Below are 14442 nucleotides of genomic sequence, written 5' to 3'. Positions count from 1 at the left end.
AAAACAAATTCAAACTAAATTATTTCTAACGAGGCTTAGATAATGTCGTTTATTTAAAAAATCAATTCAGATTGGATATTCCTCTAAGTCTCAAAAATTTCAAATCAAATCACACTAATGATGATTAAAGGGATGTGCTATCTATACATCTCATTTTACTTCTCACACATCACTTGATAATTTCTGTCCGTTGATATTCTTCAATTCATTTAATCCGACGGCCGAAAATTAAAAAAATGTGTGAGAAATAAAATAAGATTTGTGCATATCTCACCGCATGATTAAATTGTAATTGCATTGTCCATCTTAGTTAGTGGAAACACTTATATGTCATGTCTCAAATTAAATAAATAGACACATCGAAATCAGTAGCTAGTTGTGATTTTTCTTGTGGTCACCCATTACATTTAGAATTTTGATTTTAAATTAAATTTATTTATATGGTGAAGAAATTGGATTTATAATTTGACAAAACGAATATAAATTTAAGATAATTAATTAATCACTCATAAAAAAATTCGTACTTGGTAGGGTCTAGAAGACGACGTTCAGTGAATTGCGAAAACCAGCAAAGTCCCACCAGAAACAGCACAGCACTGCACCAATTCGTCGATGATTTTCTTGTTGTGTCGGTTAAAAACACAACCAGAAAATCCAGTAAATAAATAAAATCGCACGACGCATTGCAGCAGCAGCAGCACAGCGCAAAAGAAAGATTAATGGAGACTGCGATTTGTGGGAGAATCCCTCTCTCCCCGAACCACGTCTTCAACCCCAAACCAGGTCTACACCATTTTTCTCAATTCTTTCCCTCTTTTCAGATTTTGGGTTTCCGTCAAAATCTTTGATTTCTTCAGCATCTGTACTATTAGGAGTAGATTTATTGGATTTTTCAATTCAAAGCTTGGTTCTTGTAAATTTTTAGCGATTTTGTTGTTTTTTGATTGAAGTTATGGAATTTAATGTATAATACGCCTCGAAAATTGATTCTCTCTGATGGGTCTCTTTTTCCTGTGTAAATGGAAGAGTGCTCTACATCTTTCACAGAACATGAAGTGCCAAGAAAAACCCCATATTGTTATATAGCTGTATATGTGGTTCCCAAATAGTTCTGTTGATGCTGCCAAAGGATTATGTAATTGCTTGAATTGTATGTGTAAGTGTACATTTATATTGTTTGATGAATTGAAAGTTTTGTTACAAGAAAGTTTTTCGAAAATCGAAAGCTTTTTCAGTTAGAACAAAATTTATATCAAATTGTCCAGTATCTTGCAAGATGTAGGTAGGGCAGATTGGGGAGTGCAATGCAAGTTAGTTCGTTGTGCACTACTTGGGCGGGTTTCCTATGTGTTCTGTTTTGGGAGTGGTGGTGTTTCCGTTTTCACTAATGTAAGATCGAGTAATGGGAGCGGCAACTTCTGGATTACTTGCCAGTGCCTCCGGATGCATTTATGCTAATGCCATCCACATGTTGGTTTCCTTAAGAGGGTTACAAGGATTTTTGTGCAGTCCTAAAGATCCAGCATCTCTAGTATCTATACCTGGGCTAAGAGCGCCTTTGCTACAATTTCACTGTATTTCATCTTTCCTATGCGTTCTGTATAAACTTGGGCGGGTTTCCTATGCGTTCTGTTTTAGGAGTGGTGGAGTTTCCTTTTTCGCTAATGTGAGATCAACAGTAATGGGAGCAGCAACTTCTGGATTACTTGCCACTTCCTCCGGATGCATTTATGCTAATGCAATCCACATGTTGGTTGTGCAGTCCTAAAGATCCAGCATCTCTAGTATCTATACCAGGGCTAAGAGTGCCTTTGCTACAATTTCACTGTATTTCATCTTTCCGAGCAATCGGAGATCCAATTCTAAAGATTTGAGTTTTCAGAACCCGTAGATTCGTAGACATATAGATGTTGTGGTGGTTCTAGAATCTAGATTATGCTATGCTCTGAATTTTCGCTTTCTGTTGCTAAATGTTGTCTCAATAAAAAATTGGTTAGTATGAATAGTGTGTTTCTATGGTGATTATTTATTCTTTAACATTATATGCCCGAGTGATTCCAGTTGGTGAGTTTTTATTATAAAACGTGTTGAGCAGGAGACAGACACCCTCTTTGTAAAGGAGCATGCACCAATCTTAGCATTCCGGTGGCTGTATCAACAGCGGTACCTGGTAAAGGGGGAGGACTATTGGAAAGGCCAGTTAGAGAGAAAGCAACTCCTGCCCGTGATTCTGAGTTTGATTTGAGGTATGGAAACACAAAGTTATATCGTTACACCATACGAGTGCTTTGTTTAACATAATGCCATGAAATGGGTTTGCACCACTCCTATCCAATGCCGTACCTGTGCGTATCATGTTGCATCAAACTTGATCATTTCGACAAACTATTAAAACTTATGATCCGTTCACATTCACCTGGTTCCGGTTGTATTTGGTACTTGCGGTTTTCCTTTGAGTTCATGGTGTCTCTTCTCCTTTATAAAATTAGATGAGAGTTAACGTTAGACTGCCCAAAATTGTTCAGGAAATCAAGGAAGACAGCTCCTCCGTATCGTGTAATACTGCACAACGACAACTTCAACAAACGGGAATATGTTGTGCAAGTACTGATGAAGGTTATCCCGGGGATGACCCTTGACAATGCTGTGAATATTATGCAAGAAGCACACCACAATGGCTTGTCGGTAGTGATCATATGTGCTCAGGCCGACGCTGAAGAACACTGCATGCAACTGAGACACAATGGACTTCTGAGTTCAATTGAACCTGCAGGTGGTGGATGCTAACGACGTGCATGGTGAGAATCCAATTGGTGTGACGAATACCCGAGCATTAGATGGTGTACATAATCCCAATCCCCCGATTGATATGAAATCGCGGTCATCCTGTGGTCAAATTAAGACAAGAGGGTGGTAGTTTAATAAAAAAGAGGATTAATTTTAGTGTTTTGCAATTGCATTGTTTATCTTTCTGAGTTACAGTGGTCTGCTGAACTCTGTGTTAACCTATATGGATAGTGTTTTCCTAATTTGCTCCTTCACATTTGAACAACTTAGGGTTGGTTTGGGATTTGCGTATGGGAAGGTCAAAAGCGCTTTCGGACAACAAAAGGCGCTTTCAAGTGTTTCCAACACAATCTTTTGCGTACGTCCTTGTTTCTGAAATTTTGATCAATTTCATCATCCTGAGTACTCCTGTCCAATTACAATTCATCGAAATGAGTTAAAACCAGGAGTCTATTTCCATTGATAATATAAATATTAGGGAATTTTAATGAAAAGCTTCTAGTACCATTCATTTGAACGAAAAATCATATTTTTACACTAAAACGTCAATCCTGGTACTATTCACTTTACTCTTTATTTTGTTCTTATCGTTAAAACTCAAAAGTTTTCAAGTCATTTTCATTAGTTTTCCTTATAAATATATCGAGACCAACGGAAACATAGATTTATTTGGAATGGCACGCAACAACAAAGTATAGCAGAAGTGTTCTCATCGGTAATTAATTCCAAACATGCCAGAGTGCAATATTGGTACAGACTTGTAAAAACAATGAAGCTACAATGCTTGTAAATTACTCCTTGCAGTGAATAGATGTATGTTTTTCAGTCAACAAATCATCTTTCAGTCCCTGAAGAAGAGTCATCATCAAAAACATAATCTAGAACAGGTATCGTATTCTTCTCGTTGTGAAATTTTGACGATGATTCCATGCATTTGCTATGAATTATAATATATGGTGCGAAATGTAGTCAACATACTTACCAATCATTAATCAAACTATGGGTATCAAGCCTCCACTGTCGAAAGGAAGGATTGGATTCCGAAAACAATGAAAAGAACTCCACCCGATAAACCAACCTGAAACAAAACAATTATAACTTATAACTTTGATGCCGCATATTTGCCTAGAGCCAACGGGCACAATATATAAAAACGAGAACTATATTATGTTAAGCACGAAGGCAGGGCGTATATTACTATTTTCTCCGATATCTGAGATGCCAAGCTCTTTCCACCAAGGACAGCGGCAGTCGTGCATAATGCCTGTCCTCTGAGAAAAAGAGAGGAAGCACAATCAGTAAATAGGGCAGAAATAAAAATAAAAGGAATAACTACAAAGGATAAAAGTGAATTAGAAGAATGAGCATGCGCGGTGACTACAAGATTCCAGAAGCCATTCAGGTTATAAAGGATGGAAACTTACAAGATTCCACCAAGAACCACGCCTAATGGGTTCTCATCTGCCGCCAGACCGATGGTGGCTAGCTGAAAGAACAGCAGGTCAAAACAAAATCGTGTTGAAGCAATAATGAATGAGATTATATATTCAATGGGCCAAATGCTCACCTGGCTCTTGTCGCCCCATTCACCGAAAAATGTAATGGAAAAGGCCTGCGGCATGAGCATATGATAGATGCGGTTAAGTTATAGCCATGCAAAAATTTGAATTTCATAATCCATAGAAGATAAAACCTTCAAAAAGATCGGTGAGAAGAACTGCAAGAGAAATGAACGTCTCTGCTTCTTGTCATCATCATCCTGAAAGTTAATAAACGTTCATAAACCCGTAGCTCAAAATTGCACATGGTAGAAAGAGTGTGTGTGAGGAGCACCTTAGTACGTTTGCTACCTCCTGCATTAGCCCTTAGATCAGCATCCTAATGGTACCAAAAGGGTGAAGTCAGAAAGGATTTGAATTGAATGCAAGCTAGGAATAAAAATTGAGAAACAAACCAATTCTGCTTCAACTTCTGCAAGCTCATCGTCACCCCTGTAGGGTAACCAGAATTAAATTCCCCAACAAATAGAAAAAGGTTAAATAAATTCCAAAAATATATATATATATCCATTACCCATCTTCTTTAAAAGCGTCCCACAAGGACCATAGTCCAAAGCCAAAGAACAACACTGTTGTTATGTGATGGGACCATTTCCGGGAGAGCTGTAATCCAAGATCAGCATTCAGTATTCGTATCAGAACAGAAAAACATCACCAAGTTAAGCTAACATTTAATAAGTATGTCAACTGGCCAACGTTATGCGACGCTCTAAGTGGGACAACCATTAACCCTTACATCATGAAAGCAAATTCCCTTGGATCTTAAAACAAACCCCACGAAAATCAATTTCAGGGTGGCAGATTCAGAGTGCTTACCAGATTTGGAGCAGCCAAGCCGACGAGAACAGAAAGAATAGTCATCACCTAAAACTCAACAAAAATTTGAGATATATGTGAGACCTCAAACAAGAAACATCCAAGATCTACACAACTGAGTACACCACCTATATGAAAGTGGGAGGGAAATGCTTACAATCAGAGCTCCTAGGCAACCGGCCAAAACAAGTCTTCTAGGATGGCGCATCGCAAGGATCTTAAAGAAAAAACATCGCACCGTTAGATTATTACTCAAAAAATAGTATACAAATACAAGAATATGGATTTCAGATGTGGTTCTGGCCCTTATGGTTTCGCTTCGTACCCAAGGGACTTTGCAAAGGGAACTCGGGCACAAGTGTGTGTGTGTGTGTGTGTGTATGCATATACAAAAACATACATAAACACTATATGATGCTCGACAAGTTGCTACTGAAAACATTTAAATTTTAATATGTCCTCTGAAAAATTATACATATACTAAAAAAGTCAGCAGAAACTCGATGTTCTTAATAGTATTGAATTTATAAAGTTTAACATGCCGAAATTCTTTTCGATTCGTCTATTTTCTTCATGGCGTGTAATTAGAGGGTTATTCCAATTTCCACAATTCAAAAACAACCAAAAGGTAAAAAGAAACAAAATTGCAATCGTATATACTAACCGCGGCGGCGAAGAAGGTCTTGTCGCCGATCTCCGAGAGCACAGTCATGGCAAGTGACTTGGTGAAACCCTAATCAACGAAAGCATCATCATAATCAAGCTAAAACAAATCCAGATCAAAACAAATACGAACGCGGTTTGATGAATTACGGAGATGGATTTACCTGCACGACTGCACTCATTTTTCGATGAGTAGCGTAGAACAAGGATTGAATGCTTTTGCTGGCGCAGAGAACTGAGTCAGAGTTTGGGAATCGCTCTGACTCGCTCTGCCGTCGGTGAGTGAGGGAGGGAGGTTGGCGGGGCGATTTATGCCTGACTCGGCTGGTTCGTTGGAGTTTCAGAACCGAGATACAACAGCACAACAGCAGCAAAAGCGTGTGGGTGGGGATGTATGGAACGTGCGGTTTAAAGGAGGCTGCTAACAAAAGAACCGATGCCTAACAAAAAGTAGGCAAAAAAGGGTAAAAAAAAGTATGTTGGGAGAGGATTGGATTCTCCAACAGCTCTAATAAACAGTCCAAACGTTGACTTCCGCACATTGCATTCACTATCTCAATTTGGGAGTCCTCTTTTTGGGAAAAGGATCAGATTTTAGAAATCTCGCAATCGTAACCGTTCATCGTACATTATGCAGTTATAAATCATTTCAAAATTTAAAATTTAAAATTAAATATCAATAGTACGTAACAAAAATTAACCGCACAATGTATGATGAACGATCACGATCGCATGATCCTTAGGAAAATGATCTGATGATGATCATTTTCCATCTTTTTCTTTCTATTTTGATTCATTCAGGCTCATTTGGCTACTATCGTGTGATTTATCAATACTAGGAATCGAACTTTGGACGTGCAATGCAGAAAATGAACTTGAAATTCGTCCACAACGTTTGGGCCCGGTAGTTTAAGTGTTTGCAGACTTAAATTTAGCTAAATTTGCTTGAGCAGTGCTCCATTCAAGTTGATACAGAATCAACATTGTATGCCGGTATATTCCATTTATGAGACCCAAATCAATATTTAAACACTATGAATAAGATTTTTTACTAAAAAATATCATCCACAGATCTACAAATTAGAATTGCTAGAAAGTAACGTTATACTCTTTTATATTTAAAAAAAAAGACTGAAAGAGGATAAAGTCCTACTAATAACGTAAGGAATCATATCTTTATAACTATCTAGTCAATTAGATGGGGATTACTTAATAATCCATGAAGATAAGTACAATTAGATGGCGATTAATCAACAATTTTAAGTTTGACGCTTATGTTATCATTACATATGTTAATAAAAGATAATCTATAAAATTAGACCTATTTTAAATTTTTCCATATATTTACCTGTTATTTGACTTTATTGGTAAACAAGATTTAATTTATAGCAATAATATAATTCCATGACGCATCAAAAGACGAGAATGTCTATTATTTCGTCCGCCACCTTTTTAATCAGTTGAGAATCTATTATTTGTAAAGAATACCATTGTAAACGTCATAATGCTTCATGAAATACGTCATTAATTAATTCATGGGCTTGTGGACCACGTAGGTCAATGTGGTCATTTCAAAATAATTAATTACAAGGCCACAAGGATGAAAACAAAGGGCCGGCCCAAAATCTTAGCTGAGTTAATGTCCAAACAACCAGATTGAAGGGTCATTCAGTATTATTTGGTAAGAATTTATATTTTAAAACAAAGATGCTTCAGAAAGGGATCATCTTCAGATTTCTTCCACCCAATCAATCAATATGGGGTCTTGAAATTTGATATAACGGTTACCCTTTAAAAGTTATAATAACTTTAACCGTTGGATCAAATTTCAAGAGCCCGGATTAGGTGATTGAGTGAATTTGGTGGAAGGGATCCAGAGAGGATCCCTTTCCACGAGAAAGGACCTTTAGACAGGGTTGAAAAATTAAATATTTCTTGTTGCCAACCTCTAACTCACTTCTCAAACATTTCTTGTTCCAAATCCTCCTCGCCGTCTGACTACTGCCTAGGCGACACCTAAACTACTTTTTATAGCACTAATAAAACCTAGTTTGTTATCACACCTCATTTTATATTAAAACAGCTTACACAAAAGGGGAGAAGCTATTGTTGAAACGATGCTCCGTGTTTGATTTTATCTAATAAAAGTTGTTGGGTGCCTTTATAACTCTAGATCGGTTGAACTAATTAGTGTCTTATATAAAAACTTAATTGACAAAAATGAAAGAGAAAATGGTTATGCATGCCAATTAAGTTCTTCTCTACGCCATTTAGGCTCGGACATATAAAAATATACATGATGCTAAAAAAACTGAAACATCGATTAAATAACAAAGAACAATGGGACTTCTAGTGTACTTATTTTGACACTTGAAAATTAGATTCGATTTTCTCATCCCACCATAAATTGTATACGATAAGTTATTAACTTATATGTCATGAACTCACGCAATATGTGACACAAACACAAAGAAATCCATCTCATATACTCATTGCACCAAAGTTTCATTGACCAAGGGCCATAAGTGCCACATCAAATGATAATTACGGTCACGCGGTGCATGAGAATATGATACTTAGTTTGTTACATAATTAGATTATGGGTCCTGCATCATTAATGGTAATCATGGCAAGTACATGAGTTCAAGCTTTTACTTTTGCATTTTGACCACTACTATTCCCCCTGCAGGTCCCACTCAATTTGCTTTTGGGCAGCAAACCCTTCACAAACCACTCCTTAAATTAGTTTGAGTAATACTAAAGAGATTAATTTTTTTAAACTAAATCATGTGTTGTTAATAAAAAAATAAGCATATTAACCGATATTTAATTAATAATCTACAACCACATCATTTAGTTTTAAAAAATTTAATCTCCCTAGCATTACTCAATTACTTTAATGATAAGCACATTAACCGACACTTAATTAATAATCTACAACCATATCATTTAGTTTAAAAAATTTAATCTCCCTAGCATTACTCAATTAGTTTAGTCTCTAAAGAATGAGAATCCTCAATGGATCCTCAAATCATGTTCATTTATGGTACATCGTGCGATCATAAATTATTTTAAATATTTTTATTTAAAATTAATTATATGTATATCTGATGAAAAATGACTGCATGATAAACATATACAATTTAAAAATTATTAGGATCCTCACAAAGAGAATCAGAAAATAATCCTCATTCGTCTCTAAATTGGTCAAAAAAGAGTAGTCAGATATAGAAAGCATTATACATAACCACAATCACGCTTATCCCCATAATCTCAATGTAAACAGCACCCAATCTTTTGAGTGCAATTTAATTAAGATTTTTAACCTTAAGCTCCCCTCTATCTTTTTGGCAAATCACAAATCCCAAAGTAAAATACACACATGCAAAGATAATGAAACCCAAACCAAAGCGAACTCCTTAAGAAACTATTTTTTTTAAGTTTACTATTATTAAGTTAAAATGAGAATGCGTAAATCACTTTTTATCTGTAACATAAAATGTCGTTTATGTTAACATGAAAACCCGTTAACATAATATTGTATTTATTCACTTATTTTAGCTTAAATCGAATCTAACTGCACCGTTAATGATGGAGTGATGAAATCGGTCTAAACGTTAAATTATAAATAATGCCAAATTTACATACAATTCGTGCCAATACATATACTACAATTCTAATAGCTTACATGCAAAGATAGTGAAACCCTAAACAAAAACTCCTTGCAATTAATGTTACAAAGTCTGATATTTGAAATTCAATCCACAAACTCTCCTCCTCCTCCTCTCTCCACCCCACAAATCCGCCTTTGTTTTCTTCCAATGTCCTTTACGTGAATTCCCGTAGTAATTTATCCCCACTTTTCTCCCTCTTATATAACAGCATTGGATTCCCACTCTCTCCCCAGAACACACCTCAATGGCCGGAATGGGTTTCCTCTCCTGCATTCTCTTTGCTTTCCTCTTTCACTGTCATTCCCAAGTTGCCCACTCCCGCAGCTCGCCGTTGACCTCCAAAACGACGGTGCTCGACGTCGCCGCTTCGATTCGGACGACGCTAAGAGCTCTGTCGTCCGAGGATTTAAGTAGAACGGCACAGGCATTGTCCCAGCAAGACCATAGCTCGCTTTCTGTACCTTTACACTCTCGAATTTCACTTCACAAGCCTTCTCACAGCGACTACAAGTCCCTCACTTTGGCTCGACTCGAGCGCGACTCGGCCCGAGTCAGATCTCTCACCACTCGGTTGGATCTGGCTGTTAGAGGTGTTGCCACGTCGGACCTTAAACCCGTGGAAACCGGCAGCGGGTTACAGCTCGATGCGGATGGTTTTGAGGGCCCCATTATTTCCGGGACGAGTCAGGGTAGCGGCGAGTACTTCTCCCGAGTCGGGATCGGAAAACCGCCGAGTCAGGCCTACGTGGTGCTCGACACCGGGAGTGACATCAGCTGGGTGCAGTGCGCACCCTGCGCCGATTGCTACCAGCAAGCCGACCCTATCTTCGAGCCGGCTTCCTCGACTTCCTTCTCGCCGCTCTCGTGCGAATCCCAACAATGCAAATCCCTCGATGTGTTTGAGTGTCGGAACGGCACGTGTCTCTACGAGGTGGCGTACGGTGACGGCTCGTACACTGTCGGCGACTTTGTGACGGAGACAATCAGCATAGGCGGGGCTTCGGCGAAGGAGATTGCCATCGGCTGTGGCCACACCAACGAGGGCTTGTTCGTCGGAGCGGCTGGGCTTCTCGGACTCGGCGGCGGCTCACTCTCTTTTCCATCCCAGCTCAATGCCACGTCACTTTCCTACTGCCTCGTGGACCGCGACTCCGACTCGGCATCGACCCTCGATTTCAACTCGCCGCTCCGTCCCAACGCCGTTACTGCTCCGTTACGCCGCAACTCTCAGCTGGACACGTTTTACTATCTCGGTCTGACCGGACTCAGCGTCGGTGGCTCATTGCTCCCGATTCCCGAGTCCGCTTTCCAGATAGACGGGAGCGGAAACGGCGGAATCATCATCGACTCCGGCACGGCGGTGACTCGACTGCAGACGGACACATACAACGTGCTTCGCGACGCGTTCATGAAAGGCACTAAGGACTTGCCGTTTACGAAAGGGCCAGCGTTATTCGACGCGTGTTACGACCTGTCATCGAGGAAGAGCGTGGAGGTTCCGACGGTGTCGTTTCACTTCGCCGATGGGAAAGTGTTACCGTTACCGGCCAAAAATTTCCTTATACCGGTCGACTCGGACGGGACGTTTTGCTTTGCGTTCGCGCCCACGCCCTCTTCGCTGTCAATCATTGGGAATGTCCAACAGCAAGGGACACGTGTCGGTTTCGATCTAGTGAATTCTGTGGTCGGGTTCTCCCTCAACCAATGTTAGAACGGAAATCATGGGTTTTATGCTTTGACCATGTTCAGTTTTCTGTCCATGTTACCAGCATAATATCTTTTTATGTTCTTTTTTAGTTAACTTTTATTTAGGATCCGCAAGGTGCTTTTTATTTTATTTTTGTTGATGATGATTTGACTCGTCTGGATTTATCATCCAGTTAAAGGTTCAATCTAAGTTGAGTACGTTTTTCTTTCTTATCATCAGTTGCTAGTTGCAAATACAATTGAATTCTCGTGACCAAAAATGATGTTCTCATGTATATTTTCGTTTTTTTCGGACTTACACTCCGTTGCCAACTGAAAAAAACTGTGAAGCTTAACATACAGTGATCAGGGTAAGCTGCAGATATAACGGTTACCTTCCCACTAGACTTGTCGTTGACAGCAAACAACACTTGGAATCTGAGGTTGTGACCCAACTTTACAGTTCATGTTCAACAACTCATGTATAAAAAAAATATCTCAGAAAATGGTTTGGGCAGCTGGGCTTGGACCTTGACATAAAAGAAATTAAGGTCATTCCAACCAAAGGAGGGTCAAAAGGTTTTCTTTAGTCTTATAGTTCTGCAATAAATTATATTTTAATGAACAGTGCAATGTTAAATTTTATACCATTTCCAACCGAGGGGGTCAAATGGTCATAGGCCAAATATAGTCATTTGACAAAAAACCATCTCCAACTGAGGGGCCAAAGAGTCATAAGCTAAACATAATTTATTATTTTAATTAAATTAATATGATTATTTAAATTAAACTACAATATTAAAATAAGGTTTTCGGACATATTTTGAATGTCACTTGTCTCTAAATGAATAAGCGTTCAAATTTCTTATCTTTATATAATCTCAATAATTTTTTGGATGAAATTTCGAGTGACATGTGTCGCTAATGTGAGTAACACTCTAGATTTCTTATCCTTATGTAATCTCAATTATTTTTCAGATAGGATTTCAAGTAACACATGTCCTTAAAGTGAGTAACTCTCCAGATTTATTATTCTTATGTAATCTTAATAATTTTTCGGATAGGATTTTGAATGCCACGTGTCGAGATATAGTTGGTTGTGCAAATTTAGATAGGATTCCTATTTACGCGGCGCTTATTATCTTCAGTTCCAATGTTAATAAATTGACTGGATATTGGGGTAGAATTCACACACCTCCAAACACCTAACTTGTTTGATAACTACCCTTGACACTATCTTCTGAGACCCATCCATATGCCCTGCAAAGAGTTTAATCTTCTTTTCGGATCCAAGCCCTTCCTTTCATTGCAGGTGTGGCCATTTGAAAATTATTGAAAAAATTAAAGGAAAAATTATTGGAAGAGGTAAGAGAATAGAATGTGAAGAATTGAAATAAAATGAAGTAAGATAGTATGAAATGATGAAAAGTATGTGAGAAATGATGTAGGAATGACTTAGGTATTTATAGGAAAAAAAATTAGATTTTTTTTTAAATTCGTCAAAAAAAAATATATATATATTCCAACGATAACCTAACGGCAACATGCGTCAGCTAGCCATTGCTAGCTGGCATCATGCTGACGCCAGGTAGTCCTTGACATTCAAATGGGCTGAGTTAGAGGGCTGACAAAATGTCAAGCTTGACATTCTGGCGTTGGAAGGATGGGCTATAAGGCTGGCTGCTTTTGGCCAGCCCTTTGGCTAGTTCTCCCATTTTTGATCGGGTGGGGACCACAAGCCCTTTGGCCTAGCCCTCGATTGGAGATAGTTTTTATGTCAAAACGAACTATTTTTGACCCTATGGTCATTTGGCCGAGTCGGTTAAAGATGACATAAGGTTATGGGCCATGCCATGTATAAGTCCAAGTTTGGCCCAAAAGAATGCCTAATCAATGAAGCCCGTCAATGTTTTTTTTATTGACTAGTGATTTTATTTGGATTTTAGTATAAACTCATAATGTAGTTGCCATTGAATTGAAGCGTTCAAAGTTTTGAATTGCACATAAAAAAAAATTTGAAACGTGAAATCCAAGTATCCTTCCATAGTCATATTTTTACTAATTTTAAATTTGAAAAATGTTGATCATTTGCTGGTTACGGGTCCTTTTCCACTGAGTTTGGATTGAGCCGGCTTTTGAGAAAATGATACACCAATCAAAATCAAATACCGGAGAGGAAACCAGCGAACCGTCCATTTTGTTTTCCGTATATCGTAAAAATTGAAATGGAAAATACTCGTATCATTGCATGTAATGATACATTCCTTGTCGTAAACAAAATCAAATCATAATTTCATAGACGTGTATGAATTTTTGTATTTGTGATTTAATTGAGTTCTTTCCGTAAACATGTCAGATTATAATTTGCAAGTAAAGAAAAATGATTCTTTACATTTAAGAAGTCATGCAATATTCAATTAAAATAACTTCTCGACTCTACCAAACTCTAACATTTGATGCATTGGTAAATGATTAGATTGAAATAAAACTAGTGGTCAGTCAAAATTTTTTCTTTTTGGATAAATGATATTATTTATACTAAGGAGGTGAGAGAGCAAGCTAAGCCTTACAATGGGCTAGCAATAATGTGGTTAAAATTTGCCTTTGGCGAAAATCGAACCTAAGACCTCTTATTTATAAATGAAGAAGAATATCATTAGACCGTAGTACTAAGTAGCAGTTGTCAATCAAATTTGAATCCTAACAAAAAAATGTGATATCTTTATTAATCAAGCTAAGTATGGTAAAGATCTCATACATAAGGAAGGTATGGATACTTGCAAGCCTTGTTCTACATCTAGTGAGCCACACAATCAAGCGCTCACAACTGAGGGAGAGCACTTGCCCGATCCCACATCATATGGGAGTCTTGTTGAAACATTATATCACTTGACGTTCGCTAGGCCGAATATTGCTTTTGCTATTACTAGTGTGTGTCAATTTACGACTTCTCTTCCAGGGCTCAATTGATGACTTCTTCTACACATGTACATTGGACTACTAATAGTGGTACAACCAAAAGGAACAAAACTTGCAATTCCCACTATTTTCTTCCATGTCGTGGATAATATTCTCAAAAGAGGAAAAAGCCGAATTCATTGTCTGCCACTGTCACACCAACGAACACGTCTGGAAGCTTCTAGATAGTCACTCACATTGGGACGTCGATATTACGAAAAACACCCCGCACATTTCACAATATTGCTAATCAGGACACAAGCTTCTTCTCTTGGTCAAACCTCAAACCTTAACCCGAA

At 38.1% G+C, this 14442-nt stretch overlaps 3 protein-coding genes across 4 annotated transcripts; 2 read left to right on the top strand and 1 right to left on the bottom strand.

The window, feature by feature from the left end:
• Positions 1–553: 553 nt before the first annotated feature.
• On the top strand, positions 554–3029 carry LOC103929179 (ATP-dependent Clp protease adapter protein CLPS1, chloroplastic). The gene is made up of 3 exons (XM_009338328.3): positions 554–783; positions 2096–2246; positions 2526–3029. The coding sequence occupies exons 1-3, from the start codon at positions 720–722 to the stop codon at positions 2785–2787; spliced, it is 477 nt and encodes a 158-aa protein (XP_009336603.1). The 5' UTR covers positions 554–719; the 3' UTR covers positions 2788–3029.
• LOC103929175 (GDT1-like protein 4) lies at positions 2915–6282 on the bottom strand. 2 transcript variants are annotated; one of them, XM_048571877.1, is made up of 13 exons: positions 5990–6282; positions 5827–5895; positions 5320–5379; positions 5163–5210; positions 4861–4949; positions 4742–4778; positions 4621–4665; positions 4481–4546; positions 4355–4399; positions 4212–4273; positions 3986–4058; positions 3770–3865; positions 2915–3195 (listed from the first exon to the last, which is right to left on the bottom strand). In XM_048571877.1, exons 1-12 carry the CDS (start codon positions 6005–6007, stop codon positions 3794–3796), a joined length of 684 nt encoding a protein of 227 aa, XP_048427834.1. In that variant the 5' UTR covers positions 6008–6282; the 3' UTR covers positions 2915–3195; positions 3770–3793. The 2 variants fall into 2 exon arrangements, with proteins under 2 accessions (XP_048427834.1, XP_009336597.1); XM_009338322.2 differs by lacking the exon at positions 2915–3195 and adding an exon at positions 3428–3635 and having other exon boundaries at positions 5990–6280.
• A 3219-nt stretch (positions 6283–9501) lies between these two features.
• LOC103929176 (protein ASPARTIC PROTEASE IN GUARD CELL 1) lies at positions 9502–11419 on the top strand. The gene has a single exon (XM_048572079.1). It carries the CDS (start codon positions 9744–9746, stop codon positions 11208–11210), a length of 1467 nt encoding a protein of 488 aa, XP_048428036.1. The 5' UTR covers positions 9502–9743; the 3' UTR covers positions 11211–11419.
• The last annotated feature ends 3023 nt before the right edge of the window (positions 11420–14442 follow it).

This window comes from the organism of the source record quoted next, unplaced genomic scaffold, assembly GCF_019419815.1.
Source record: "Pyrus x bretschneideri cultivar Hongxiangsu unplaced genomic scaffold, Pyrus_bretschneideri_v1 Contig6, whole genome shotgun sequence".
NCBI classification, from domain to species: domain Eukaryota; kingdom Viridiplantae; phylum Streptophyta; class Magnoliopsida; order Rosales; family Rosaceae; genus Pyrus; species Pyrus x bretschneideri.
This window is presented reverse-complemented; position numbering and strand designations above follow the sequence as displayed.